Source organism: Oncorhynchus tshawytscha, linkage group LG33 (assembly GCF_018296145.1).
Source record: "Oncorhynchus tshawytscha isolate Ot180627B linkage group LG33, Otsh_v2.0, whole genome shotgun sequence".
Lineage (NCBI taxonomy): Eukaryota > Metazoa > Chordata > Actinopteri > Salmoniformes > Salmonidae > Oncorhynchus > Oncorhynchus tshawytscha.
This window is the reverse complement of record NC_056461.1, coordinates 15,449,829-15,476,357: the sequence shown is the minus strand read 5'-3', so window position 1 is coordinate 15,476,357 and position 26,529 is coordinate 15,449,829. Positions and strand designations below refer to the sequence as shown.

Genomic DNA, 26,529 nt, shown 5'->3' with positions numbered 1-26,529 from the left:
TACAATGCTGTATTGAATGTCACTGTCTGTCACCTCAAATTTGTCTCTCGACCTGTGTGCACCTACGTTGTAAACTTTAATTCATAGGCTAAGTTGTAGCAACCTCATGATGGCTATAGGGAAAATTTGAGTACCATGTGGTTGTCTAAACCTATCGCTGTTACATTGAACTGGGTGAATGGAATATGAATAAGAGTCATCCAATATGCTGTAATAGAAATAAGGCAGGTTCATGAAAAAATAATTGTCCTTCCTCATCTTAAACGGGACCCACCGCCACTGGTGAGAATTGTCTCTATAGTGCCTTCAGAAAGTATTCACACAGCCTTTTCCACATTTGGTTGTGTTACAGCCCGAACAAAACATTTCTGAAATGTAGATTTTGTTGTCGCCTGGCCTACACACAATACCCCATAATGTCAAAGTGGAATAATGTTTTTAGACATTTTTACAAATGAATAAGAAATGAAAAGCTGAAATGTCTTTGAGTCTATAAGTATTCAACCCCTTTGTTATGTTGCCCGGAGAGGAAGGAAACCGCTCAGGGATTTCACCATGAGGCCAATGGTGACTTTAAAACATTTACAGAGTTTAATGGCTGTGATAGGAGAAAACTGAGGATGGATCAACAACATTGTAGTTACTCCACAATATTAACCTAAATGACAGAGGGAAAAGAAGGCAGCCTGTACAGAATAAAAATATTTCCAAGCATCCTGTTTGCAGTAAGGCACTAAAGTAAAACTGCCAATAATATTGGCAAAGAAATTAACTTTATGTCCTGAATACAAAGCGTTATGTTTCAGGCAAATCCAACACAACACATCACTGATTACCACTCTTCATATGTTCAAGCATGGTGGTGGCTGCATCATGTTATTGGCATACTTGCCATTTGAAAGGACAAGGGAGTAATTTTTTTTTTAAAGAAAACTGAATAAAGCTAAGCACAGGCAAAACCCAAGAGGAACACCTGGTTCCGTCAGCTTTCCAACAGACGCTGGAGATGCTTACCAAGATGACATTGAATATTCTTAAGTGCCCTAGTATAGTGTTGACTTAAATCGGCTTGAAAATCTATGTCAAGACTTAAATGACTGTCTAGCAATGATGAACATCCAACGTGACAGAGCTTGAATAATTTTCAAAAGACGGCTGTGCAAATATTGTGTTATCCAAGTATGCAAAACTCTTATTTGAGATTTAGGGACAATTCGGGCTTAATCCAAAATTGTGTCCGGAGGCGTAGTATGGCTTGTGTGACACAATTGCGGAGGCAAAATCAATACTGAGGGCTCCGTATAGCTCTGCATTTACATGATTGGTTGACAGTAGGTGAGGGCAGGAGGTCCTGTATAAACATAAACTCACTTCCTTGACAACAGCTCGGAGCTGCTCGGCGAAGCACAAGTATGAAATCCCTGATTCTGCAGAGTCCACATCACCATAAATTCTGCACGGCCAATGCAGATTGAACATGCAGCGTCTTTCACCCAGAAAGACTCACAGCTGTCATCGCTGGCAAAGGTCATTCTAATATGTATTGACTCAAAGGGTTAATAAATACATATGTAATGTTTTATTTTTCATTTTTTACACATTTTAATCCTACTTTGTAACACAACAAAATGTGGAAAAAGTCAAAGGGTGTGTATATTTTCAGAAGGCACTGGATATGAAGGTCTTGAGAAGTAACAGCACTTGTCCAAATTGTTCAAGAAATGATTTGCTCATCTGATGAAGGAATGATGCTAACATGGACTAATGCATGCTTTCATACCGTCTTCAGGGAATACTGTGTCTGTTTAATGTAAATTGGGTATTAACTGAGAACTTTGTAGAATTCGTTTTTGAAACGTCTTTGTCAATTCATAAATGCTAATGCAAAATAATCAAGGCTCAATATCATATTCATAATAATTAAATATTTATTTCAACTTATTCAGTACAGTACAATAAAATCTATTTACAGTGAACTCCCAGTTCAGTTACATGGCAGAGTAGAGGGGTGGACAGTCCCCCTTGGAAATCTGTTCCCACCTTTCAGTCTTGAAATAAGTTTTACAGGCATCATATACCCTACATAAACACCAAACTTTGGAACCTCTCTAAAAGGATGACAAAAATAATATTTGGGCCACATTTATCAATGTCCAAAAGGAAACCTCTCCATCATATTCTTTAGTTATAGCATTAGAGTCCACAAAAGTGTGCCATAAAAACATATAATTTATTATATCATTTGATTCATTTAAAATGACAGAGAGAAAGACCTCTGAATATTTCCCTTCAGGAGGTAATTTCATACCATTTTTGACACAGTCATTCTGCTGAGGGCAGTGGTAGGTTGCCCAGCTTTCTGCAAGGATCCTCACAATAGCACCCATGGAAATGAAATTAAAATTCATTTGTGCATGTAATAACACATTAAAGGTTTGCGTAATACCGATCTCGGTTCTCAAAATCTCTGTAGGCAAAATTGGCATCCTTCTTGTCATGTGGGATGCGGCCAAAGGGGGCGTGGTCATTGAAGCAGGTATCGAATACCTCGTCCACCACTTTCTCTGCCTCCTCTCGGCTCACCTTCCTAACAGCAAGGATGGAGCGCAAGGCACGTCCCCGAACACATTCCTGATAGGTAGTAGTGTATGGGTTAGATAGGGAGTTCATGTGAATATTGGCCATCATAAACACTTCTTGTTAATCGCTAAGCACTGAAAAAGGCAGTGCTATACTTGCCATTACATTCAACTACAGTTTCAACTAAACCAGTTGTCAATTCAGACATACCAATTCACACGATGGGAAAATCATGTTATGCTATGCCATGAAGGATACTAGTTGACTGAAATACATACAAGTAAGAATGTAATTGTGTTTGCAGTGAATTCACATTATCTCCAGATATTACCTGATGGTGCTTCTTGAGGCCAAAGTTGAACCTAGATACTTCATTGTGGAAGGAGCAATCCCCACTGAGATTGGCTGCTCGAATCTGAAAAATAAGAGCCAAAACAATGAACATATCTTCCTTTAAAACTGAGCACAAACACAATGCCCATAACATGCACGTTTATTTCTTAGTCTCACCTCTGAGCAGGCCAAGTGCTTGAAGTTGTTAAACCAATCCACATGCGCCCGGCAGTGGTCAAAGGCATGGATGAGCTCATGTGTAACCACTCGGTTCATGTGGGACTGCTGGTGAATATTATTCTGACACAAAACAATCTAGAATTGAGAGTGGGGGGGGGGAGAATGGTATCTTACAGATGTGATACAAAGTACACAGTGTAGCATGTGAACCTGTACACAAAGGTAACGGTTCTAGCTGGCTTACTTGTGATGATGTTGCATCAAAACCACCACTGACAGTCCCATCACAGTCTTCACAGGAGAAATGTCTATCTTTGTACACTGCACTGAAGAGACAGGATAATATTTCAAAGGGGTGGCATAATGTCAAATGTACATTAGCATGAAAAAAAAAACCTAACATTATAACGGCATGATATAGCTATTACATCACATGTCAAACTCATTCCACGGAGTGTCTGTGGGTTTCCACTCAACCCCTGTACTTGACTGATGAATTAAGGTCAGTAATTAGTAAGGAACTCTCCTCACCTGATTGTCTAGATTTTAAATGAAAGGGAAAAAAACACTGACACTCGTCCCTCCATAGAATGAGTTTGACACCCGTGTTACATAGTGAGTTTTTGATGTCACTTAAATCCACATCAGTGTAGATCAGTGGTATTTAAAGTCGGGGTCGCGACCCCACTAGGGAACTACAGTGTGGTCGCCAATTAAAAATGAATAAATAAATAATGAATACAAATATTAAGAGGACAGATTATTGTATGGGACAATTCAAACATTTTGGAGAAAGATCATTTGAAAGATAAAATTTTAGGTAAATGTATTTGTTGGTTTATTTTCATTTTGATAAGAGATGAAAATGCAATGAATGTAAGGTTATTTGTTCATCTGAATTTTCTTGGGGGGGGGGGTCCTCAAAAATTCTGCCGAAAGAAATGCGGTCTCCATTGAAAACGTTTGAATACCACTGGTGTAAATGAATGGGAGGAGACATGGATTGTGTACACAGGTGCTGATGTCAACGTTGTAAACAGAGTGCCCCATGGTGGTGATGGGGTTATGGTATGGGCAGGGATAAACTACGGACAACAAACCCAATTGCATTTTATCGATGGCAATTTGAATGCACAGAGATACCGTGACAAGATCCTGACACCCAATGTTATGCCATTTATCCGCTGCCATCACCTCATGTTTAAGCATGATAATGCATGGCCCCATGTCGCAAGGATCTATACACAATTCCTGGAAGCTGAAAATGTCCCAGTTCTTCCATGGCCTGTATACTCAAACATGACGCCCATTGAGCACGTTTGGATGCTCTGGATCGACGTGCACAACAGAGTGCTCCAGTTCTCGCAAATACCCAGCAACTTCGCACAGCCATTGAAGAGGAGTGGGACAACATTCCACAATCTACAGCCTGATCAACTCTATGCAAAGGAGATGTCGCGCTGCATGAGGAAAATGGTGGTCACACCAGATACTGACTAGTTTTCTGATCCACGCCCCTACTTTTATTAAATGTATTTTTTTATGCATCTGTCACCAACAGATGCATGCATATCTGTATTCCCAGTCATGTGAAATTTATAGATTAGGGCCTAATGAATGCATTGACTGTGTTCCTTAAATGAACTGTAACTCAGTAAAATCGTTACATGTTGTGTTCATACACTGCTCAAAAACATAAAGGGAACACTAAAATAACACATCCTAGATCTGAATGAATGAAATATTCTTATTAAATACTTTTCTCTTTACACAGTTGAATGTGCGGACAACAAAATCACACAAATTATCAATGGAAATCAAAATTATCAACTCATGGAGTCTGTTTCTGACCGTTTGAGTTGACACATGCACATTTGTGGCCTGCTGGAGGTCATTTTGCAGGGCTCTGGCAGTGCTCCGCCTGCTCCTCCTTGCACAAAGGCGGAGGTAGCGGTCCTGCTGCTGGGTTGTTGCCCTCCTACGGCCTCCTCCACGTCTCCTGATGTACTGGCCTGTCTCCTGGTAGTGCCTCCATGCTCTGGACACTACGCTGACAGACACAGCAAACCACCTTGCATTGATGTGCCATCCTGGATGAGCTGCACTACCTGAGCCACTTGTGTGGGTTGTAGACTCAGTCTCATGCTACCACTAGAGTGAAAGCACCGCCAGCATTCAAAAGTGACCAAAACATCAGCCAGGAAGCATAGGAACTGAGAAGTGGTCTGTGGTCTCCACCTGCAGAACCACTCCTTTATTGGGGGTGTCTTGCTAAATGCCTATAATTTCCACTTGTTGTCTATTCCATTTGCACAACAGCATGTGAAATTTATTGTCAATCAGTGTTGCTTCCTAAGTGGACAGTTTGATTTCACAGAAGTGTGATTGACTTGGAGTTACATTGTGTTGTTTAAGTGTTCCCTTTATTTTTTTGAGCAGTGTATTTTTGTTCAGTGTACAATAAATCAGTGTCATGGCAGCTATCGAAGCATTATGGCAGCTACAACCGAACAATGTGTTGTTGTTTTTTTTTACAATGAATGACCTGCGCCGGGTGATACAAGGAGGACACACAGCCCCAGGAATGGACGGGCTATGCTACGAGCAACTTAAACACCTGGATGATTTGGGTACTGGCATTAATGAATACAGTATGGGAAGAGGGGGCCTTACTAGCAGTGTGGAAAAATGCCATAGTGGTGCCAATTGTAAAACCGGGAAAAGAAGCATCACACCCGGGTTCATACAGACCCATAGCATTGACCTCTGTACTGTGTTAACTAATGGAAAGAATGGTCACAGACAGATTAGTACATATGTTCGAGAGTACATTTATGTTTTCCTCATACCATAGCGGATTTAGGTTAGGACGGTCTGCTATGGACTCAGTGCTAGCACTGGACTGTGATATAAAGAAGGTGCTGGCCAACAAGGAGGGAGAGGTGGCGGTGTTTCTGAACATTGAAAAGGCATACGACATGCTCTGGTAAGTGGGACTCCATGCAAATTATTTACCAAGCAATGATCCGCTCAGTGCTGGACTATGGGAGCATGGAATTTGGTTTGGCGACAGCTACAACACTGCAGATGTTGGATGTGGTACAGGCAATTGCGCTGTGGTTGTGCTGTAGGGCATTTCAAACGACCTCTATCCCGGCATTGTTGATTGAAATGGGGGAGGTTGCAACAAGCTAAGCTGGCCATGCGCTATAGGATGAAAGTGCAGGGGCATGTATCATCTCACCCTGCAAGGTGTCTGTTAGGAGAGGCATGGGAACGGGGAGGAGAGGGAACTGGAGTGAGAAGAGGTAGGCCAAGCTATGTGACCCAAGTGCAGGAATTGGGGGTGGAGTCGGGAATGGGAGGTCTGGAAGTGGGGGTCCCTGTCTGCTGGCCGTATGTTCCTCTGTGGCTGTTGCCAAAGCCTGATGTTGACATGAACATTCTTGATGTAATTAGGGACAAGGACTGTAGAGAGCCTTCTCTGGTGGTTGCCCATCTACCGTTGGCCTGGGGTCCCTACTTGCACATCTTCACAGATGGATCAAAGGATCCAGGCAGTGGGAGAGCAGAGTTTGGGATACATGTTCCCCGGTTTCGGATACATCAGGGGAGGCGGCTGTGTGATGGAGTTTGTCTTCTCTGCTGAAATGCTAGCACTAGCGTAGGCATTGGGATGGCTGGAAGAAGTGGGGTATAAACTGTAATTTTGTGTTCAGACTCTGGAGCTAGCCTGGTTGCACTGAGAGAAGGGAATTGAAAGGCATGCCCAGAAATTATAATAGAGCTGATGATGGCACTTTATAAGGTGGGACAGAAAGGGTAGGTTTTCTGTGGGTCCCAACTCATGTTGTGGTAGGAGGAAATGAGGCAGCCAATATGGTGGCAAAGGCCGCTTTGAGGAGGGAGGAGGTAGATCCCATTAGGGGGGATGGAATGTAGGAGCATCATGAGTGGGAGAGGAGCGGGGTAGGCAGTTTCTCTCTCCAGAATTCTGTGAGGAAAGGCAGTAGGTATCTGGGGAGGGAAAGGGTTCTGTTGACGAGGCGGAGGTTGGGGCATTGTGGATTGGGAAGTGGGTTATTGTTAGTGGAGAAACACCAGATGGCAAGTGTGAGGAATGTGGGGAGGTAGAGACTGTACTACTGTGAAGCATGTTCTGTTATAGCAGACAGTATGCTGAGGATAGGGTGATATTTTTCTGTGAGCTGACTGAGTTAGGTGGAACAATATTTTCACTTGTAATTATTTTGGGCTCAAATGACAGGCAGAGCAAAATTGCTGTTGTGGTTTCTTTATTCCACTGGCTTGTACCTAGGGTATTTAGATCATTGTGTTTTTCACACTCCAGCCTGAGAAAGGCAGCAATATGCATTACAGTGTCTATTCTGCCAAAACTGATAGGAGGAAGAAGAATTATGGCAGCTGACAGCTGTGTTGAGTTGTGATTGGTGATGATTGTGGCTGGCTGACACTTACCATCCTGAGCTTTTCATGGCTCCAAGGAGAAGCTTTGCATATGGGCCTGAAAGGGAGATAGAATGAGATTAGGCCTAATCGGTCCTGCACCATGACAGCAATCAGGTCATTCAACAGTTAGCGTATAGCTAACTAACTTACTCATGACAGTCTCTTTACTGTTCAACGATAGCTAGCTAAGCTTGCTAGAAACATGGCTATGACGTATATGACACATGTAAACACGGCATCAATGGTTACACGGCCATCTAGCTAACTATTGCCATGCGATATATTTTGGAGGATGACAGACATATCAGCTTACTAGCCTGTTAGCTTACTTGTTTCCATTGCGAATTGTAGCATGACCTGACATTTGTGATTGAAAGTGAACAAGCTTTCTGCTATCGATCCCTTTTGGAACTTTCCCGAATTCCTCTCCGGGAATAGGTTATATCCATAGTCCTCTTCTTGCGGTTTATTTTGATCCATTGCATGGAAAGTGTTTCTAAAATAGCCACTTTTGCTTCTAGGAACAAGCACAGCCTAGCTACGAGAGGTCATTCTTTGTTTTTCAAATCACGTGGTAAACCAGGCCGAGCTCAAATTAGTTTAATATTGGATATTCGTACTTCAATAGCTCTTACACAGTGTGCCATGACTATGATATACTGTTTTTAAAAATAAAAAAATAATTAATTAAATTTAAAAAAAGTGTAATATATATATATGGAGAAAAACCCACACCTTTTTTTATATCCACCCATGCCGATTCAGAATATACCATTTTCATAGTCACGGCATGCTTGGATCAATAGCTATTGACAAGAGAAATCAGAATATCCGGTATAAAACTAATTTTACCTTGTAAGCCAGAGGTGAACGATTCAATTAATGTCTGCAACAACATTGCTGCTAGCTAGTTAACAGAAAATACATTCGCTTTTTCTAATATAATTACAAAGAAGGTTTATTGATACACATTACTCCATGCATTGGCAAGTGACATTGAGTGTGTGCACGTTCGGAATAGAAGACGCAATGGCTGCTGGGAGATGTTGTCAAAGGGGGAGTCGGATGAAGCGAGACTGTCGATGGTGTTTGGAAGAGCGCGCTTATTTGAAATGGAAAAGCGCCGCGGTAGCTTTTGATAAAGAACATCATCAAGATGAAGCAGCTGCTTTATAAGATGAGCGCTACATCCCGAGGAGTTCGTGCTGATTGTATGGAGTTGTGACATTCGGTTAAATGGCTTCCTTTGTGAAGGCAAAAACAATATTGTAATGAAACAGGCAGGGAGCAGGTCTCGAACCCTCGATCTTCTAGGCCGAAGTCCATCGTGCTATCGACTGTGCCGCAAAAACATACTCGAGCGGCAGAGTCGATAACGCGCTTAAAAACCAAGGGTCGTTACAATATGTATGTCAGGAGAAGTGTAGTATAAGGAGATGTATACTTAGAGAAAGCTTGAGTCTGTTAAAAATGGTGGGGGAAAGGGAGATGGTTTGTTAAAGAAGAATGGTAGAAAGCGTAAGTTGAGGAGAAATGGAAGTGAATGAGGTTGAAGTATTGGATGTGTTAGGTGTGGGGAAGTTCTCGGAGCCGAGGCTTGCACCGAAGGTCAGGATAAAGATGAGTCTGACAGTAGGAGTGAAGTATTTGGAAAAAGGGGACCCTTTCCTTTTGGCTAATCCGTTTGTTGTTTCAGGGTGGATGAAAACAGAGTTGGGTGCTGTGGAATCGGTGAAGGTAACCAGAAGTGGTCTTGTGATAATTGTTTGTTTCTGCTGGTATGAGGTTTGTGTTATGCACTATAGCCCGTTACCATATGTGATTGAATATTATCTGCTGTTGGCTTGTGTGGATGTATGTATGTGTTATGCAACATAGCTGACTTGAAACATTGTTAAGTGTCAGGGCCATGGGACTTTCTCATGATGGAAAAATACAGAAAAACGGACACATACAGAACGTAGTGTAGCAAACCAGACTTTTTGTTAGAACTCAAACTTAACAATAACAGAAACCAGATATGTGATAACGGTATCTAGGGAATGAGCGCATAGATACTCGACACAGCAAGTTACATCTATCAACTGGAGCGCCCGGGGGCTGGTACCAGCTCATACGACAACAATCAACGATAGGCTGGGTGAGTTTAAACCACGCCCAGTCTCTACTCTGACAGGCCGCTCGGAAGCAGGAACTACTACTGTCATCTGGGTATATTATAATATCTTTGTCAGGAACAAGTCAGTTCTCTGTTTTGCCCTGCGAGGTGGGACAGAGAGCCCATATATACGAAAATTGCATTTACCACTTATTGCTTAGCTAATAAAAAATACATAGTATACAATCGGTGACTCATTGTCATATTTATTCTGATACCAGATTCGAATTTACGAAACCCTAACACTGGTCAGAGGGAGAAGGCGCTCCGCGTTAAAATGAATTGGGGCAAGAAATGTAAATTGTTTTGCTCTCAAGAAAAGGGTGCCATTGAAAGGAGTGATTACTGGGGTAGCAGTAAATGTAAAAGTTGACCAACTGAAGTGGAATATTCCCGGTGTTTGTGATGCTCGTCGTTTGGTGTGACGCATACAGGGCGGCGTGAGTGGTGAAACGGAGGAGTCATTGTCTGTTGTTTTGAGTTTTGATGTTGAGTCTTTGCCCGACAAAGTGATGTTAGGATATATACAGTGGGGCAAAAAAAGTATTTAGTCAGCCACCAATTCTGCATGTTCTCCCACTTAAAAAGATGAGAGGCCTGTAATTTATCATAGGTACACTTCAACTATGACAGACAAAATGAGAAAAAAAAATCCAGAAAAATCATATTGTAGGATTTTTAATGAATTTATTTGCTAATTATGGTGGAAAATAAGTATTTGGTCAAAAACAAAAGTTGATCTCAATACTTTGTTATATACCCTTTGTTGGCAATGACAGGTCAAACGTTTTCTGTAAGTCTTCACAAGGTTTTCACACACTGTTGCTGGTATTTTGGCCCATTCCTCCATGCAGATCTCCTCTAGAGCAGTGATGTTTTGGGGCTGTTGCTGGGCAACACGGACTTTCAACTCCCTCCAAAGATTTTCTATGGGGATGAGATCTGGAGACTGGCTGGGCCACTCTAGGACCTTGAAATGCTTCTTACGAAGCCACTCCTTCATTGCCCGGGCGGTGTGTTTGGGATCATTGTCATGCTGAAAGACCCAGCCACGTTTCATCTTCAATGCCCTTGCTGAGGGAAGGAGGTTTTCACTCAAAATCTCACGATACATGGCCCCATTCATTCTTTCCTTTACACGGATCAGTCGTCCTGGTCCCTTTGCAGAAAAAGTCCCAAAGCATGATGTTTCCACCCCCATGCTTCACAGTAGGTATGGTGTTCTTTGGATGCAACTCCGCATTCTTTGTCCTCCAAACACGACGAGTTGAGTTTTTACCGAAAGGTTCTATTTTCGTTTCATCTGAGCATATGACATTCTCCCAATCTTCTTCTGGATCATCCAAATGCTCTCTAGCAAACTTCAGACGGGCCTGGACATGTACTGGCTTAAGCAGGGGGACATGTCTGGCACTGCAGGATTGGAGTCCCTGGCGGCATAGTGTGTTACTGATGGTATGCTTTGTTACTTTGGTCCCAGCTCTCTGCAGGTCATTCACTAGGTCCCCCCGTGTGGTTCTGGGGTTTTTGCTCACCGTTCTTGTGATCATTTTGACCCCACTGGGTGAGATCTTGTGTAGAGCCCCAGATTGAGGGAGATTATCAGTGGTCTTGTATGTCTTCCATTTCCTAATACCGTAATTTTTGGACTATTAAGCGCACCTGAATATAAACCGCACCCCCTGATTTAAAAAAAAAAAAGTATTTTGTACATAAATAAGCCGCAGGGGCCTTCCGATACATTGAAACAAATGAACTTTACACAGCCTTTAAACGAAACACGGCTTGTAATTTCTTTTTTTAAATAGCAGTAAACAGTAGTCTACCAAGAAAGTCATTGGTCACAATCTTCCTCCTGTGCACTGAAACCACTGAAGTCATCTCCTTCGGTGTCGGAGTTGAATAGCCTCAGAATTGCTTCATCCGATGTTGGATCGCTGCCCTCTTCAACACGCAGCAGTCCAGCCTTTCGAAACCCATTGATGATAGTGGATTTTTTGACAATGCTCCACGCTGTCAGCAGCTCTATTTCCTTTTCCAATAGCCAGATCGATCGCCTTCAACTTGAAAGCTGCATCATATGCATTTCTCCGTGTCTTTGCCATGATGAGGGTGACAAAATGACTACCGTAATCAGAATGATGGGAAGTTTGAGCACGCTCGATTTATGTCACATTATGTGACGGTGCTCAGTTTTTTTGGTGGCATGAATCTTGTGAAAGCGGGAAAAAATCCATAAATTAGCCGCGTCATTGTATAAACCGCGAGGTTTAAAATGTGGGAAAAAAGTAGCGGCTTATAGTCCGGATATTACGGTAATTGCTCCCACAGTTGATTTCTTCAAACCAAGCTGCTTACCTATTGCAGATTCAGTCTTCCCAGCCTGGTGCAGGTCTACAATTTTGTTTCTGGTGTCCTTTGACAGCTCTTTGGTCTTGGCCATAGTGGAGTTTGGAGTGTGACTGTTTGAGGTTGTGGACAGGTGTCTTTTATACTGATAACAAGTTCAAACAGGTGCCATTAATACAGGTAACGAGTGGAGGACAGATGAGCCTCTTAAAGAAGAAGTTACAGGTCTGTGAGAGCCAGAAATCTTGCTTGTTTGTTATTGACCAAATACTTATTTTCCACCATAATTTGCAAATAAATTCATTAAAAATCCGACAATGTGATTTTCTGGTTTGTTTTTTCTCATTTTATCTGTCATAGTTGAAGTTTACCTATGATGAAAATTACAGGCCTCTCTCATCTTTTTAAGTGGGAGAACTTGCACAATTGGTGGCTGACTAAATACTTTTTTGCCCCACTGTAAGTTATCCTGTACTAGCTTCTGTGCCAAATACATTACGTTGTTACAGGTGTCAAGCTTATGGGCATGTGGCAGCAGTGTGTAGGAGGGAGGTTCCTATGTGTGAGAAGTGTGCAGAAGGGCATGAGACAAAGGAATGTGTAGCATTGGGAAAAGTAGTGTTATGTGTTAATTGTAAGGGTGCCCATGGGGCTGGGGATTAGAAATGTCCCTTGCGAGAAAGACAGGCTTAGGTTTCCAGATTTAGGGTAGTGGAAAAGTTGTCATATGCTGAGGCAGTAAAGAAAGTAGAGGAAGATGGGTCAAGGGGGACAGATCCTGAGAGGAGTGATGTGAGTAGTAGATCTGTACCAGTACAGATGGATAGGCCAACAGATGATATATTTTTCAGTAAGATTAGATTTTTTTTGCATATATAGCAATGGTTATCAACTGTACTGCAGGGATGGAATGTAAATTGCAGAAAATGGAGGTTGTGGTGGCAGCTGCAGAGAGGTATTTGGGTGTGCGAGACATCAGAAGAGTTACAGGGTGTGTTAAGTGGTGGTGTCCAATCCTTTCAGGTTTTTGGCCTGAGGAAGGACTAAATATGTGTAAATAGTGGAGTAGTGTGGTTTTATTTTTTGTGAGTGTAGTGTTTTTGTTTAGATTTTTTTTAAGCACGGTATGAGTACTCCAGTCTAGTAGGTGGCAGTAATGTAACATTTATTGGATGCCAACCGCCGTTAAACCTCATCGACGAAGAAGTAGAAGACACGCTGTCATGGCGCCGAACACAAACAGAAAACGACAGTATGGTGATAGTTTGTAGCTAATATTAAATGCTAGTAAGCCTCGTTTAGAATTCAACGGATAAATTACAATCAACTTGGGACGCAAGGGACAGGTACTCAAATATTATGTCATCAGCTCTTATTGGCAGGTCGAAACTCGTTAAACGCGATGCGTTAGTTTAGGCCGCTAGCTAGTTACCATTTATAAATAGCTGCTTTTGCGAGATAGCCGTGACTCGCTAACTAGCACATTTCTCAACTGTAGCCAGCTACTTGGTGTTATAGTAGTTAGTCAACAGTAGCGTAGCGTTACTAGCCTAGCGTTACTAGCCTAGCGTTACTAGCCTAGCGTTACTAGCCTAGCGTTACTAGCGCCACTGTTTTTGAGTAATGTCAAAGAACTGACTGTTAGTTAACTAAGTTAGTGTTTCTATTGAATATCTGTCCCCGTTGACTAGATAGTTAGTTAGCTAGCTATCTAACATCTTAAATTAAAGTGATCCTATCTCCTGCTTTGTCAACCTAGTATATTCAATGTATTTGATAGGTAGGCATGTCTGAAAACAAAGCCATTGAACTCCAACTGCAAATGCGACAAAATGCAGAGGACCTGCATAACTTCATGAAAGATCTTGACAGCTGGGAAACTGACATAAAGAAGAAGGATGAACAACTAAGAAGTGGGAGTGTTGGCGAGTCTCAAGTATGTAACACTTGAAAATGTGTATGTTTTATGTTTAGCTATAGAGATGAGATTGTGTTATGTTAGAAAGATCCTGACCTATGTATTCCTGCCTTAGAAAAGCCTCCCACCAGTGCGAAACAAGGACTACAAAAAGAAGAGGGAGAAAAAGAAGGCACCAGACAACAATGCAAAGACTGAAACAAAACAAGCACCCAGGATAAAGTCTTATGACTATCAGTCATGGGACAAATTTGATGTGGTAATGGATTAGGTGGATCTTGCCTGTTTCTCCTTTGATTTCAATAGTGAGTTTAAACTAAGTCTCTGGTTTTAAGCTGAATGGCAGCAGTGCACCCTGTTAAACAGTATGTACTGCTTGCTGTTACACTAAACATTTTTGGGATGTTTTTGTCTTCTGGTAGGACAAGGTTTTGGAGTCCATGGATAAAGAGGACAGTGCTGCTGAGTCCAATGACTCTGAATCTGAGGATTCTGGGGTTCCTGCTACTGACCAAGACACAGCTCTTGCTGAGAAGGAGAAAGTATGGCTTCACACTTATAGTATTGAAGTCAGACTCAGCGACATCAAACCTGACAGACGTGCAGAAATATGAATTCGCACGTAAATGTTGTCATTTTAAAACATGACATATTATTATTATGATGACACAATGATCACCATTGAAGGGCATTTGTTTGCAGTATGCTGTGATTTCGATCCTAGACAATTACCCAAACAATATACCACCATCGGGGCCTCGTTAGCAACTATCACCAGTCATTGGTGGTAGTAGTTAATAATACTCTGTCAGTAGTCACCTGTAGTCAGTAGATGTTACTACTTTCTTGTATGTGTATATATTGCTAAATCTTATATTTGCTGTACTGAATTTGACAATTGTTTTTCAGGGTAATCAGCTGTTTAAAGAAGGGAAGTATGATGATGCCATTGAGTGTTACACCAGAGGCATGGGCGCAGACCCTTATAACCCCGTTCTGCCTACAAACCGAGCTGCCTGCTTCTTCAGACTCAAAAAGTAAGCAACATGTAAGGAAATAAGCAACATATGTAACATTTTAATTGACAACATTAATGTGTGAACCTATGTCTGTGTCAGGTTTGCTGTTGCAGAGTCTGACTGCAACTTGTCCATCGCTCTGGACAGTAACTACTTCAAAGCATTTGCACGAAGAGGAGCGGCTCGATTCGCCCTGCAACATTATGAATCTGCCCTAGAAGGTGAGGAATAATAGTAACGCAACAAAACATGTTTTCAAATGGGTAGAATGCCAGCAGAGTTAGTTTTTATATGCTGTATTATCTTAGAATAATTGGTCACTTAAAACAATTTCTGCTTCCTTCCTCTACATAACTAGATTATGTAATGGTGCTCAAGCTGGATCCTGGGAACCTGGAGGCACAGAATGAAGTGATGAAATGCAAAGAGGTGAGACATTATCTGGTGTTGGATCTATTACTGTACCTCTGTATCCCCTTCCCTGATCCACTCTAACCTCTCCTCTATCTGTAGGTCATTGCTAAACTGGGTGGAAAGGCAGAAAGCCCAGAGGCTGCAGTGGTGACGCCACCTGTGGTGGACGTCAAGCAACAGCAGCTCATGGAGGAACAGCAGAGGAGACAGGAGGCGGTGGTGCAGAAAGACAGGGTAGAGCCACCAGCTACACTTATCTTTCGATGTTAGTATAGGCCCCTTACATATCGGGTACCAGTTTCCCAGTGATTCTGAGACACTGCAGCGCTGAAGACCTACCACAGGTGTACTACAGCATGCTATTTGCCTGTGTTTAAGTGCATTGCTTTCTAAATGATTACCATTGCACTAAACCTTGACTCTTTCAGGGGAACGCATACTTCAAAGAGGGGAAGTATGAGGCTGCAGTAGAGTACTACACCAAGGGCATGGAAGCGGACAGCACCAATGTCCTCCTGCCTGCCAACCGGGCCATGGCTTACTTAAAGCTGCAGAGGTAAGCAGCAGGGAAGGCAGGATAAGCAAGTATTGGATAAGTATAAATTCATTCAAAGCTGTGCATTGATTAAGCTTGATTCTCTCCCTAGATATAAAGAGGCTGAGGAGGACTGCAGTAAAGCTATAGCCCTGGATGGCACCTACTCAAAGGCCTTTGCCCGCAGAGGGACAGCTAGGGCTGCTCTGGGACTGCTAAAACAAGCTATAGAAGGTACAGTAGACAGGCATCCAAGAGGCTATATCTTATTAGTAGGTCACATGTCATTAGCAACCATTTTGTGTAGGCTAGGCATGTTTCTATGTAACTACCTTGAGCAGGTTGAAGTCTTTATGTGAATGGTAGCAGTAGTCATGGAACTTTATTATGTCATGTTTTTCTTTTAGATTTTGAGGAGGTCCTGAAGCTAGAACCAGGAAACAAGCAGGCATTTCATGAGATGAAGAAGATTGCAATTGTATGTATGTGGTTCCGTGCCCACTAAGGTTTTTGTGTTAATGTTCTTACACCTGTTGTCTTTGTTGACAAATCCTTGACATAGCATCTCTCTGCTCTTGTGTAGGACATGGGCACCAGTGGTCTGCTGGCAACAGAGGAGCATGCACAACGGAGAACAGTACTGCCAGTTAACAAACCACCTCACCTGCAGTCAACCGTGAGTCTCTCAGATAAAAACAGGAAAAATACTCTCGGTAGGTTGTTTCTGAACTTTGCTTGAAAGATTCACACAACAATGTTCCTATTGGATTTCTTTGTATCTCAGAAACCATTGAGGAGAGTGGACATTGAGGAGGTTGGTGGAAAGATCCTTGTCCAGAAGGAGCCCTCTGCTGTGTTCACTTCAACCACAGCCCCCTGTTTTAGGCCCCAGAAGACCACCTCCATCGCAGACACTGTGAGAGAGGATCAGGGTGAGGCCTCACCTCCCTCTACCTCCCCCAGTGCTAAGATCCTGAAGATTGAAGAAATATCAAACATCCCCTCACATTCCCCTGTCAAGTAAGAGATATTGTTTAATTGCTTAATCTCAAGCCGAACGGCTTGAGGATTTTGATACATGTTTTGAATAGAACTTTTGTCAACAGTTAGGCTTTTGACAATAGCACCACTGTGGCTGTTTTCTTATTTCAGAGGGCCTGGGGAGGATGCTGTGAGAGCACAGACACAGAAGCACAGGAAGGCAACTGTCAGTGAACCAACAGAACCGCCTGCTACATCCTCAACTGAGGTCGTACCTCCTGCCCCCACCAACAGCTTCCAGCTAGAGGCAGACCTAAGGAAGATTGGAAATGGCCCTGAAGTTATCTACAAGTATTTGAAGGTGGGTGTGGAATTAAAATATGATGAAAAACGCAATATTACACATCCAAAATAATAAAGACATTTCAAATGTCATATTAAGTACAAAGGGGAAAATAAGCCATATGGGTTGTGTTACTGTCCTTTTTTAAATTTTATTTTTAAATGTAACCTTTTATTTATAGCTTATACAAAATGGTTGCTAATGACATGTGACTTACTAATAAGATATAGCCTATATTGGATGCCTGTCTTGTTGTGATCATCTATTCTTCAACAAAGACCGGATCTCTTGTTTGGGGTTCTATTTGTACACAAACAAATCACCATACAATGAGATTTGTCTTTTCTGCTGAGAAAAACATGTAGATACCACCAAGGACGGATGTTTATTTGTTGTGTGTCTGTGTTCTGTTTTAGCAAATCCAGCCTCAGGCGTACGCAAAGATCTTCCAGAGCTCTCTTGAGCCAGACATACTCAATCAGATTTTGAGGACGTTACAAAGCTTCTACATCAAGTAAGTACTGTGAAAATACCATGCTATTACGAATGTTATAGCTCATACAAGAAATGTGACTGTTGTCACATTGTCCTTATCAAAATGAAGGCAGGAAGAGCCACCTGTCATACTGGAGATCCTCAGGAATCTGGCCGGTGTGAGGCGGTTCGACATGGCTGTCATGTTCATGTCCATCCCCGAGAAGAAAGGTACCGATTTGGTTGTTGATCTGGCACAGTTTGTTACATTATTTAACCCCAATGCAAAATAATTAACAGATATTGATAACTGCAAATGTTTTTGTTGTAGTTCTACAAGAATTGTTTGACTTTCTTCGTCAAGCTGGACTTGAGGACGTTTCAGTAGGAGCCCTGCAAAAGAAGTATAGAGTGTGACGTGAATGCAGATCCCTAAAAAATGGACATCGCCACGGAGAGCAAAATTGCTTTTTACTTCAGCAAGCAGTCGATTGAAAGAGTTTTTCAATGCTCTAGTACATGTTGCTAATCCAAACATTGCTATATTTACGCAACAAGGATTCACTTAACTTTGGCTGCCATATTGGAAGGTCTGTAACATTTGATGTAATGCTATACTGTTTTTTTTCTATAGCTCAAAACATGTATAAGTTTCATCCTCGTATGAGAACAGTAGTTACTATGCATGGCCAAAACAAGAATGTTCTATCTGACTACAGCCCACAGAACCATAGGGTTAATAGTGCAAATATGCATCTGGCGCTCTCAGAAAGACAATACATTTGTTATTTTCAATTATTCTGTCCAGGACTGTACATCTCATGTTCAAGATGTTAATTGCAGTGAATGAGTGTGAATACCTAATAAATTGACAATCTTTATTGATGATCACTGAAAGTGCAGATACGGAGACGATACTTTTCAGCAAATAGCATTTTCACACGTTAACTGTAAAATATAGGTTTTGGTGTCCTCTACACATGGACTAAGATTGGCACCAAAGTATAGACAATATGTGGAAAGTAAAGCAATTACAGGAAGTCTGTCAAACTTCATTAACAAAGCACACATTTTCCAGACAGCAGCACAAGATAATAAAGAAACTGTTAGATTGCATGGTTGTCCCACCGCCATTGAATGGAATTCTTCTCTTGACTTTTCTCAACATCCACACCAGTGAGAATCTTTGGGGGAAAAAGGGAAGAAATGTTAATAGCTGGCTGAACTTTGTGGCATGTCTACTACACATGATGTAGGGCTGGCACAATAATTGTATTAGTGTTTAACTAACAATAATGGAGAATAACCGTGAACAAAAAAAAATAGTGTCATAATAGTCTTAATACCTAGATTTTAGCATGGGTGGGATTCAACATTTTTTCTGAAGGAATAGTTTACCCAATGGCAGTTTTTAATTTTTACATGAAGTGGGTGAAGTTTTATGGCTAGAACGGCGCGGTGGGGAGAAGCTTCATTTCCAAAAGTTCCAAGGAGTCAACTATTAGTTATTGAGATGCGGGTTTCACCAAAGCTGTGTTGTATTCATTAGGTTTGTTGTAGCTAATTTTCAAACATGCATTATGATACATTACAAGCTCAACATTTTTCTACTAAAATAACAATTATGGCTGTAACTGGCCAGCTGCATGACAATTGTTACCCCAGATGCTGTCCCCAGTTGAACAGAGTAGTAGAAAGTGTTATAAGACCAACAATTAAATTGATGGATCAGAGTAGTTTGACCATACCTGTGACACTGAGTGTCTCATTGGCTGTGCCTGTCTTCCCGGTGATCGTGTTGTGTGCCTCGCAGCTGAAAGACTCAGTGGCCACGTAACGGTTGACGGTTATATCAACCACGCTGCCGTGCATGGTCCGACCATACACACTCCAGGTGTAGCTGCAAGAGGGAGAGCACTGGGCAATACACTTGAAGCTGGCCTTGACCCCTACCTCTAGGGAACCTGGTCCTGAGATGGTCACGTTAGATGGTCCATCTGAAAGAAAGGTCAACATTAGACCTAAACTCAGTAGAAAACGAAACGTCCTCTCACTCACTGTCAACTGCGTTTATTTTCATCAAACTTAGCGTGTAAATATTTGTATGAACATAAGAATCAACAACTGAGACAAACTGAACATGAACTGACTAACAGACATGGAATAATGTGTCCCTGAACAAAGGGGGTCAAAATCAAAAGTAACAGCCAGTATCTGGTGTGGCAACCAGTTGCATTAAGTACTGCAGTGCATCTCCTCATGGACTGCACCAGATTTGCCTGTTCTTGCTGTGAGATGTTACCCCACTCTTCCACCAAGGCACCTGCAAGTTCCCTGACATTTCTGGGGGAAATGGCCAAAGCTCAGTCCGATGATGCTGTGACACCCCAGACCATGACGGACCCTCCAACTCCAAATCGATCCCGCTCCAGAGTACAGGCCTCGATGTAACGCTCATCCCTTCGACGATAAACGTGAATCCGACCATCACCCCTGGTGAGACAAAACCGCGACTTGTCAGTGAAGAGCACTTTTTGCCAGTCCTGTCTGATCCAGCGATGGTGGGTTTGTGCCCATAGGTGACGTTGTTGCCGGTGATGTCTGGTGAGGACCTGCCTTACAACATGCCTACAAACCATCAGTCCAGCCTCTCAGCCTATTGCGGACAGTCTGAGCACCGATGGAGGGATTGTGCGTTCCTGGTATAACTCGGGCAGTTGTTGTTGCCATCCTGTACCTGTCCCGCAGATGTGAGGTTCAGATGTACCGATCCTGTGCAGGTGTTGTTACATGTGGTCTGCCACTGTGAGGACAATCAGCTGTCCGTCCTGTCTCCCTGTAGAGCTGTCTTAGGCGTCTCACAGTACGGACTATGCAATTTATTCCCCTGGCCACATCTGCAGTCCTCATGCCTCCTTGCAGCATGCCTAAGGCACGTTCACACAGATGAGCAGGGACCCTGGGTGTCTTTCTTTTGGTGTTTTTCAGAGACAGTAGAAAGGCCTCTTTAGTGTCCTAAGTTTACATAACTGTAGCCTTAATTGCCTACCGTCCGTAAGCTGTTAGTGTCTTAATGACCATTCCACAGGTGCACGTTCATTAATTGTTTATGGTTCATTGAACAAGCATGGGAAACAGTGTTTAAACCCTTTACAATGAAGATCTGTGAAGTAATTTGGATTTTTCTGAATTATCTTTGAAAGACAGAGTCCTGAAAAGGGGGCTTTTTTTTGCTGAGTTTAGAATGGCTCATTTGTTCTGCACTACCTCTTTTCATGTTTCATACAACAGTGACAAGACCACTCATTTTCAATGTCTGAACAGAAATATTTTTTTGATAATACAATCTAACTGCTGCTCACCAATTAACACAACTGAGGTATTGGCAGTGCTGTTGTCATTGGTCACTGAGTTGTAAGCCACACAGCTGAGGGGTCCTCCGTCCATGGTGGTCTCAGGTGTGAGGGAGAAGGAGGCATTCATCTCTGCCAGCCTCCCCTTGTATATCCAGGTGTAGGTACAGGTGGGGTAGCACAGGGCCGAACACTGAAGGGCTGTCTTTGATCCAGGCAGGAGATACAAGACTTTACCTACTGGGCCTTTGCCAGATTGGATGATAACAGCTTGAAGTGGTCCATCTGGAAAATGTCAAGAAATATCTTTATGATTAGCTTGTAAACACACACACACACACACACATACATATATATATATATATATATATATACACTGCTCAAAAAAATAAAGGGAACACTAAAATAACACATCCTAGATCTGAATTAATGAAATATTCTTATGAAATACTTTTTTCTTTACATATCTGAATGTGCTGACAAAAAAAATCACACAAATTATCAATGGAAATCAAATTGATCAACCCATGGAGGTCTGGATTTGGAGTCACACTCAAAATTAAAGTGGAAAACCACACTACAGGCTGATCCAACTTTGATGTAATGTCCTTAAAACAAGTAAAAATGAGGCTCAGTAGTGTGTGTGGCCTCCACGTGCCTGTATGACCTCCCTACCATGCCTGGGCATGCTCCTGATGAGGTGGCAGATGAGGGATCTCCTCCCAGACCTGGACTAAAGCATCCGCCAACTCCTGGACAGTCTGTGGTGCAACGTGGCGTTGGTGGATGGTGCGAGACATGATGTCCAAGATGTGCTCAATTGGATTCAGGTCTGGGGAATGGGCGGGCCAGTCCATAGCATCAATGCCTTCCTCTTGCAGGAACTGCTGACACTCCAGCCACATGAGGTCTAGCATTGTCTTGCATTAGGAGGAACCCAGGGCCAACCGCACCAGCATATGGTCTCACAAGGGTTCTGAGGATCTCATCTCGGTACCTAATGGCAGTCAGGCTACCTCTGGCGAGCACATGGAGGGCTGTGCGGCCCCCCCAAAGAAATGCCACCCCACACCATGACTGACCCACCGCCAAACCGGTCATGCTGGAGGATGTTGCAGGCAGCAGAACGTTCTCCACGGAGTCTCCAGACTCTGTCACATGCTCAGTGTGAACCTGCTTTCATCTGTGAAGAGCACAGGGCACCAGTGGCGAATTTGATTTGCCAATCTTGGTGTTCTCTGGCAAATGCCAAACGTCCTGCACGGTGTTGGGCTGTAAGCACAACCCCCACCTGTGGACGTCGGGCTCTCATACCACCCTCATGGAGTCTGTTTCTGACCGTTTGAGCAGACACATGCACATTTGTGGCCTGCTGGAGGTCATTTTGCAGGGCTCTGGCAGTGCTCCTCCTGCTCCTTGCACAAAGGCGGAGGTAGCGGTCCTACTGCTGGGTTGTTGCCCTCCTACGGCCTCCTCCTGATGTACTGGCCTGTCTCCTGGTAGATCATCCATGCTCTGGACACTACGCTGACAGACACAGCAAACCTTCTTGCCACATCACGCATTGATGTGCTATCCTGGATGAGCTGCACTACCTGAGCCACTTGTGTGGGTTGTAGACTCCGTCACATGCTACCACTAGAGTGAAAGCACAGCCAGCATTCAAAAGTGACCAAAACATCAGCCAGGAAGCATAGGAACTGAGAAGTGGTCTGGTCACCACCTGCAGAACCACTCCTTTATTGGGGGTGTCTTGCTAAATGCCTATAATTTCCACCTGTTGTCTATTCCATTTGCACAACACCATGTGAAATTGATTGTCAATCAGTGTTGCTTCCTAAGTGGATAGTTTGATTTCACAGAAGTGTGATTGACTTGGAGTTACATTGTGTTGTTTAAGTGTTCCCTTTATTTTTTTGAGCAGTGTATACACACACACACACACATACACACACATAGGGGTGGCAGGTAGCCTAGGGGTTAACAATTATGTTGTGCCCTTGAGCAAAGCACTTAACCCCTAATTGCTCCTGTAAACAGTTACTGGATCTCTTTTATGATCTTTCTTGAAATACTGGTGTATGGTGAGCAAAAATGGCTGTATAAATATAATTTATCTCTGCATACTCATACTCACAATTTACATTCAGTTGGTACCCAACCCCTTTGATGGCTGCTCCCCCCTGAGAAACGATGCATTGGTACAGCCCACCATCCGACTGGAGCAGAGGACTAAAAGACATAGTGATGTTGTTGGGGGAGAGACTGATCCTGCCGGACACAGCTATAGGGAGGCCATTTTTTAACCACAAAATGGAGGCTGGATTCTGAGAGCCCACACACTGCAGTGAGAAGGGCTGGTGTGCCAAGGGCTTGTCCTGGGACACCGGCTGTACAGAGATAGGATCTGGAAGACAGGGGAGTGGAAAAGAGGTGAAGAGGACAGAAGTTAAACAGAGAGATACCAAGTGAAATACTTTTGAGTTGGCTTTTACAAAATGGTGGGTTTCACCTTCAAACATCTGATTGTAAATATTGACTTGTGACAATTCTTTTGACTTACCAGTGACGCTCAGGATCTTGGTGCTAACAGCAGTGACCCCTGAGGCAACATTCTTGGCCTCACATGTCAGTGCCTCATTGTGCCTGTACTCATCAACAGTAACCACCAGTTTACTGCTAATCACAGGCTTATGGCCCTTATGGAAGATGGGCAACTGGATCTCGTCGCCATTGAAGGTCTTTCCATTGAATGTCCAGGTAAAGTTACAGGAGGGGGTACAGTCAACAAAGCACACAAAGTTGTAAGTGTCTCCTAATGTCACCGAGCTGGCACCCGTGATCGAAATATCCACCGGTCCGTCTGGGAAGAGGTAGAAGTAAACACTTGATTGTGTGTTTAATTGTAAACTCTTAGAACCTTCTAAAAATACATTTTACACAGAATATATGACTAACATAATAAAGTAATAATTATCCAATGTGACTTCAATGGACCACTCCAAAGTTGAAAAGAATGACAAATTCCACTCACGGGCCACATAAGGTGTAACATAGGTTGAGATGTAGAGGAGTGAGACAGTGTCCTGAGCCTCACAGATCAATTCCTCTGCAATCTCCCAGGAGTTAGGTGTGACGGAGATGGTTTGACCGTATTTGGTGGTCACTGTGCTTTGTGCATCAGAACTAATTGTCCAGGTGTAGGAGCAGGACGGGTAGCAATCAGCAGAGCAGGAAAAGTTGGACGTCACTCCACTGGACAGTGTATCAGGACCTGTGATCTTTATATTGGACGGTCCAGCTAGAAAATAAATCATTGTCGTGGGTTGAATTAGGTTGGAGAGTGTAGAACAGAGCTCCGCAAACTTTGCATGTGCAGTACAGAGGCTCAAAAGCATAAGATCTGTTGGCATAGTATGATTTCTAAATATTTGTTTATATTGATAAAAACGGATTATAAGTAGCCTACCTGTCACATTGACTGTTTTGCTGACCGTCACTGACTTCCCAGTGGTGGGGTTTATAGCCATACAGATCAGGACCTGTGGAGGAACCTGCTCCTTCAGCTGGAGGTTGAGTTCTGGGCCCTGGGTGGTGAGCCCTCCTCTGGTCCAGGTGAAGGTGCAGGCTGGGAAGCAATTGGCTGAGCACTGGAAGCCATAGGGAACCTCCACCGTCACTGTGTTCACCCCACTGATCTCCACAGAGGACGGCCCATCTGACAGAACGGAAAACAAGCCCCTGGGTCATACACATAATGTGAAAAAAATTAAGACGAAGTGGATTTGAATGTTTTATTGTTGTTATAATGTTAGCGTAAGGATAAACAATGGGTGATGAATGCATATAGATTTTTGGCATACATTTATTTTGTATACTTCGAAATGATGCCAGAAACCTAATGTATCTTACATGGTGTGGTTTCCTCCGATGTCCTGCCCTGCTCTCTCTCACTGGCAAGTGTTCCTACAGAAACACGGAAAGATAAAGAATCCCATGCCATCACAATGGTTCAGTATACATGAACTATCTTATAAAGCATTAATAACACATTTAAATGGCCTAGGCCCTAGATACACATTACATGCAGGCACTTCTCTGTTTAAAACATTTAGATTTTCATTACAAAACAATTTCTTATTGGCTACTTTGACAATTCAGAAAAAAATCTGAATTTGTTTTACAATAGAAATTGCATGAGCAAATGTCATTCCTGACTTGAAGAAGATTTGACCTCAACACTAACAGGTTCAGTTGAATGTGGTATCTTACCTGCCAGGCAGGTGAGCAGCAGTGGCAGACTAAATGTGCAGAGGAGAACCATGGTTCTGCTGCCGAGATCCTTTTGACTTAAGTGGCTGAAATGTCCACGCAACAGCTGTTCTACCCTTATACCTCAGAAAAAAAAAAATCTGACAATCTTATCAGGAACCAATTCAAAAACAAGACATTGTCCAACAGTGCCAGGAAAGCGCCGCTAGCGTTTGGACCTGTATGTGAGTAATCAGCTCCACGGCATTGTGTTCTGGTTAGGGCGTGCGCGCTAGTTCCTTGTGTTCGTAGGCGTTGATCTACTGCGACGAAGCCTTTTGATACTGCCAAGTGACTTTGTTTTCTTCTCATCCATTCAGACAGGTGAAGGTTACAGACAAAAGAAAGTGTGCAAATATGTTTTAATCTGTTTATCCTATTATGTCGAATAGCTCTGATGTAGATGCAGAGGTTGTTGGTGTCATAATTATATTGATAAAGGATACTTATTTTTCCATTTAAAATGCATTCATTAACTTAACCAATTGAACTATGATTCAAGATGATAAAAGGGTTATGCATTAGAAAAGCTTGAAAAGATTGAGAGGGTGTGTGTGTAGGTGATACCATTGCCTCTCTGGAACATTGATTGTTCTTATGTACCATAAAAGAAACTCCTGATATATAATCAGTGATAATCAAAAGCGGACTAATCGCACTCCGTGATCAAGTGTGTTTTAATATTTACTCGTGTTGATTACATTCAAGTGCAAAATGTAGATGTAGATGCAGGGTGGGTCCCTCATCTGTTGTGAAGTTAATGCTACTCATCAGTCAGACGACATGTGAACATAGCACTTCAACTAACAATACGGAACTATTTCACATTTCAAATATTTAATTCACTATGATGGTAATTCATTTAAAATACTTGTTTCAGAACTTATTTGAGAGAAAATACTAAGATTTTCAGTTTGTCACAGTTTGTCATGTAGTTTATTGCAGTAATGCAGTTTGTAGACAAATACTGGGAGTGTAAATTATTTGGGCAAACAAGATCTACATAAGTGTTTAATTTAATTTTTTTCCAAAGGCACAGACTTTGAAGTAATGTATGTTAAAGGGCGTGTTGAGCTGGACCTGCCCTGCCTTGAGCCTGTCCACCTCAACA

General features: G+C 42.6%; 3 protein-coding genes across 6 annotated transcripts; 1 reads left to right on the top strand and 2 right to left on the bottom strand.

Annotated features, from left to right (window-relative positions):
• Positions 1–1,905: 1,905 nt before the first annotated feature.
• LOC112214235 (mitochondrial inner membrane protease ATP23 homolog) lies at positions 1,906–8,154 on the bottom strand. 2 transcript variants are annotated; one of them, XM_024372837.2, is made up of 6 exons: positions 7,893–8,154; positions 7,573–7,618; positions 3,338–3,419; positions 3,091–3,228; positions 2,912–2,995; positions 1,906–2,631 (listed from the first exon to the last, which is right to left on the bottom strand). In XM_024372837.2, the coding sequence occupies exons 1-6, from the start codon at positions 8,041–8,043 to the stop codon at positions 2,428–2,430; spliced, it is 705 nt and encodes a 234-aa protein (XP_024228605.1). In that variant the 5' UTR covers positions 8,044–8,154; the 3' UTR covers positions 1,906–2,427. The 2 variants fall into 2 exon arrangements, with proteins under 2 accessions (XP_024228605.1, XP_024228606.1); XM_024372838.2 differs by having other exon boundaries at positions 3,091–3,213.
• Positions 8,155–13,249: 5,095 nt separating this feature from the next.
• Positions 13,250–18,645, top strand: LOC112214233 (RNA polymerase II-associated protein 3). Of its 3 annotated transcripts, none has more exons than XM_024372834.2 (17): positions 13,250–13,416; positions 13,855–14,006; positions 14,104–14,247; positions 14,411–14,530; positions 14,898–15,025; positions 15,107–15,228; positions 15,366–15,436; positions 15,521–15,655; positions 15,850–15,977; positions 16,069–16,190; positions 16,364–16,434; positions 16,540–16,632; positions 16,741–16,976; positions 17,109–17,298; positions 17,697–17,794; positions 17,885–17,985; positions 18,086–18,645. In XM_024372834.2, exons 2-17 carry the CDS (start codon positions 13,857–13,859, stop codon positions 18,169–18,171), a joined length of 1,995 nt encoding a protein of 664 aa, XP_024228602.1. In that variant the 5' UTR covers positions 13,250–13,416; positions 13,855–13,856; the 3' UTR covers positions 18,172–18,645. The 3 variants fall into 3 exon arrangements, with proteins under 3 accessions (XP_024228602.1, XP_024228601.1, XP_024228603.1); XM_024372833.2 differs by having other exon boundaries at positions 13,251–13,416; positions 13,851–14,006; XM_024372835.2 differs by lacking the exons at positions 13,250–13,416; positions 13,855–14,006 and having other exon boundaries at positions 14,110–14,293.
• LOC112214234 (hemicentin-1) lies at positions 18,619–25,601 on the bottom strand. Its single transcript, XM_024372836.1, has 9 exons — positions 25,380–25,601; positions 25,020–25,073; positions 24,577–24,825; positions 24,142–24,408; positions 23,671–23,970; positions 23,245–23,514; positions 21,117–21,392; positions 19,503–19,751; positions 18,619–18,938 (listed from the first exon to the last, which is right to left on the bottom strand). Exons 1-9 carry the CDS (start codon positions 25,429–25,431, stop codon positions 18,916–18,918), a joined length of 1,740 nt encoding a protein of 579 aa, XP_024228604.1. The 5' UTR covers positions 25,432–25,601; the 3' UTR covers positions 18,619–18,915.
• Between the last annotated feature and the right edge of the window lie 928 nt (positions 25,602–26,529).

Bases quoted from the DNA above. Each gene is read 5' to 3' on its own strand.
- LOC112214235 (XM_024372837.2), bottom strand. From the start codon at position 8,043: ATGGATCAAAATAAACCGCAAGAAGAGGACTATGGATATAACCTATTC. The intron at 7,619-7,892 runs GTAAGCTAACAG...TCTCCCTTTCAG, and splicing joins ACAATTCGCAATGGAAACAA to GCCCATATGCAAAGCTTCTC. The intron at 2,996-3,090 runs GTGAGACTAAGA...CTTATTTTTCAG, and splicing joins AGCACTTGGCCTGCTCAGAG to ATTCGAGCAGCCAATCTCAG.
- LOC112214233 (XM_024372834.2), top strand. From the start codon at position 13,857: ATGTCTGAAAACAAAGCCATTGAACTCCAACTGCAAATGCGACAAAAT. The intron at 14,531-14,897 runs GTATGGCTTCAC...ATTGTTTTTCAG, and splicing joins CTCTTGCTGAGAAGGAGAAA to GGTAATCAGCTGTTTAAAGA. The intron at 17,299-17,696 runs GTGGGTGTGGAA...GTTCTGTTTTAG, and splicing joins TTATCTACAAGTATTTGAAG to CAAATCCAGCCTCAGGCGTA.
- LOC112214234 (XM_024372836.1), bottom strand. From the start codon at position 25,431: ATGGTTCTCCTCTGCACATTTAGTCTGCCACTGCTGCTCACCTGCCTG. The intron at 25,074-25,379 runs GTAAGATACCAC...GTGTTTCTGTAG, and splicing joins GCTGCTCACCTGCCTGGCAG to GAACACTTGCCAGTGAGAGA. The intron at 19,752-21,116 runs GTGAGCAGCAGT...CCTTTCTTTCAG, and splicing joins TACCTCAGTTGTGTTAATTG to ATGGACCATCTAACGTGACC.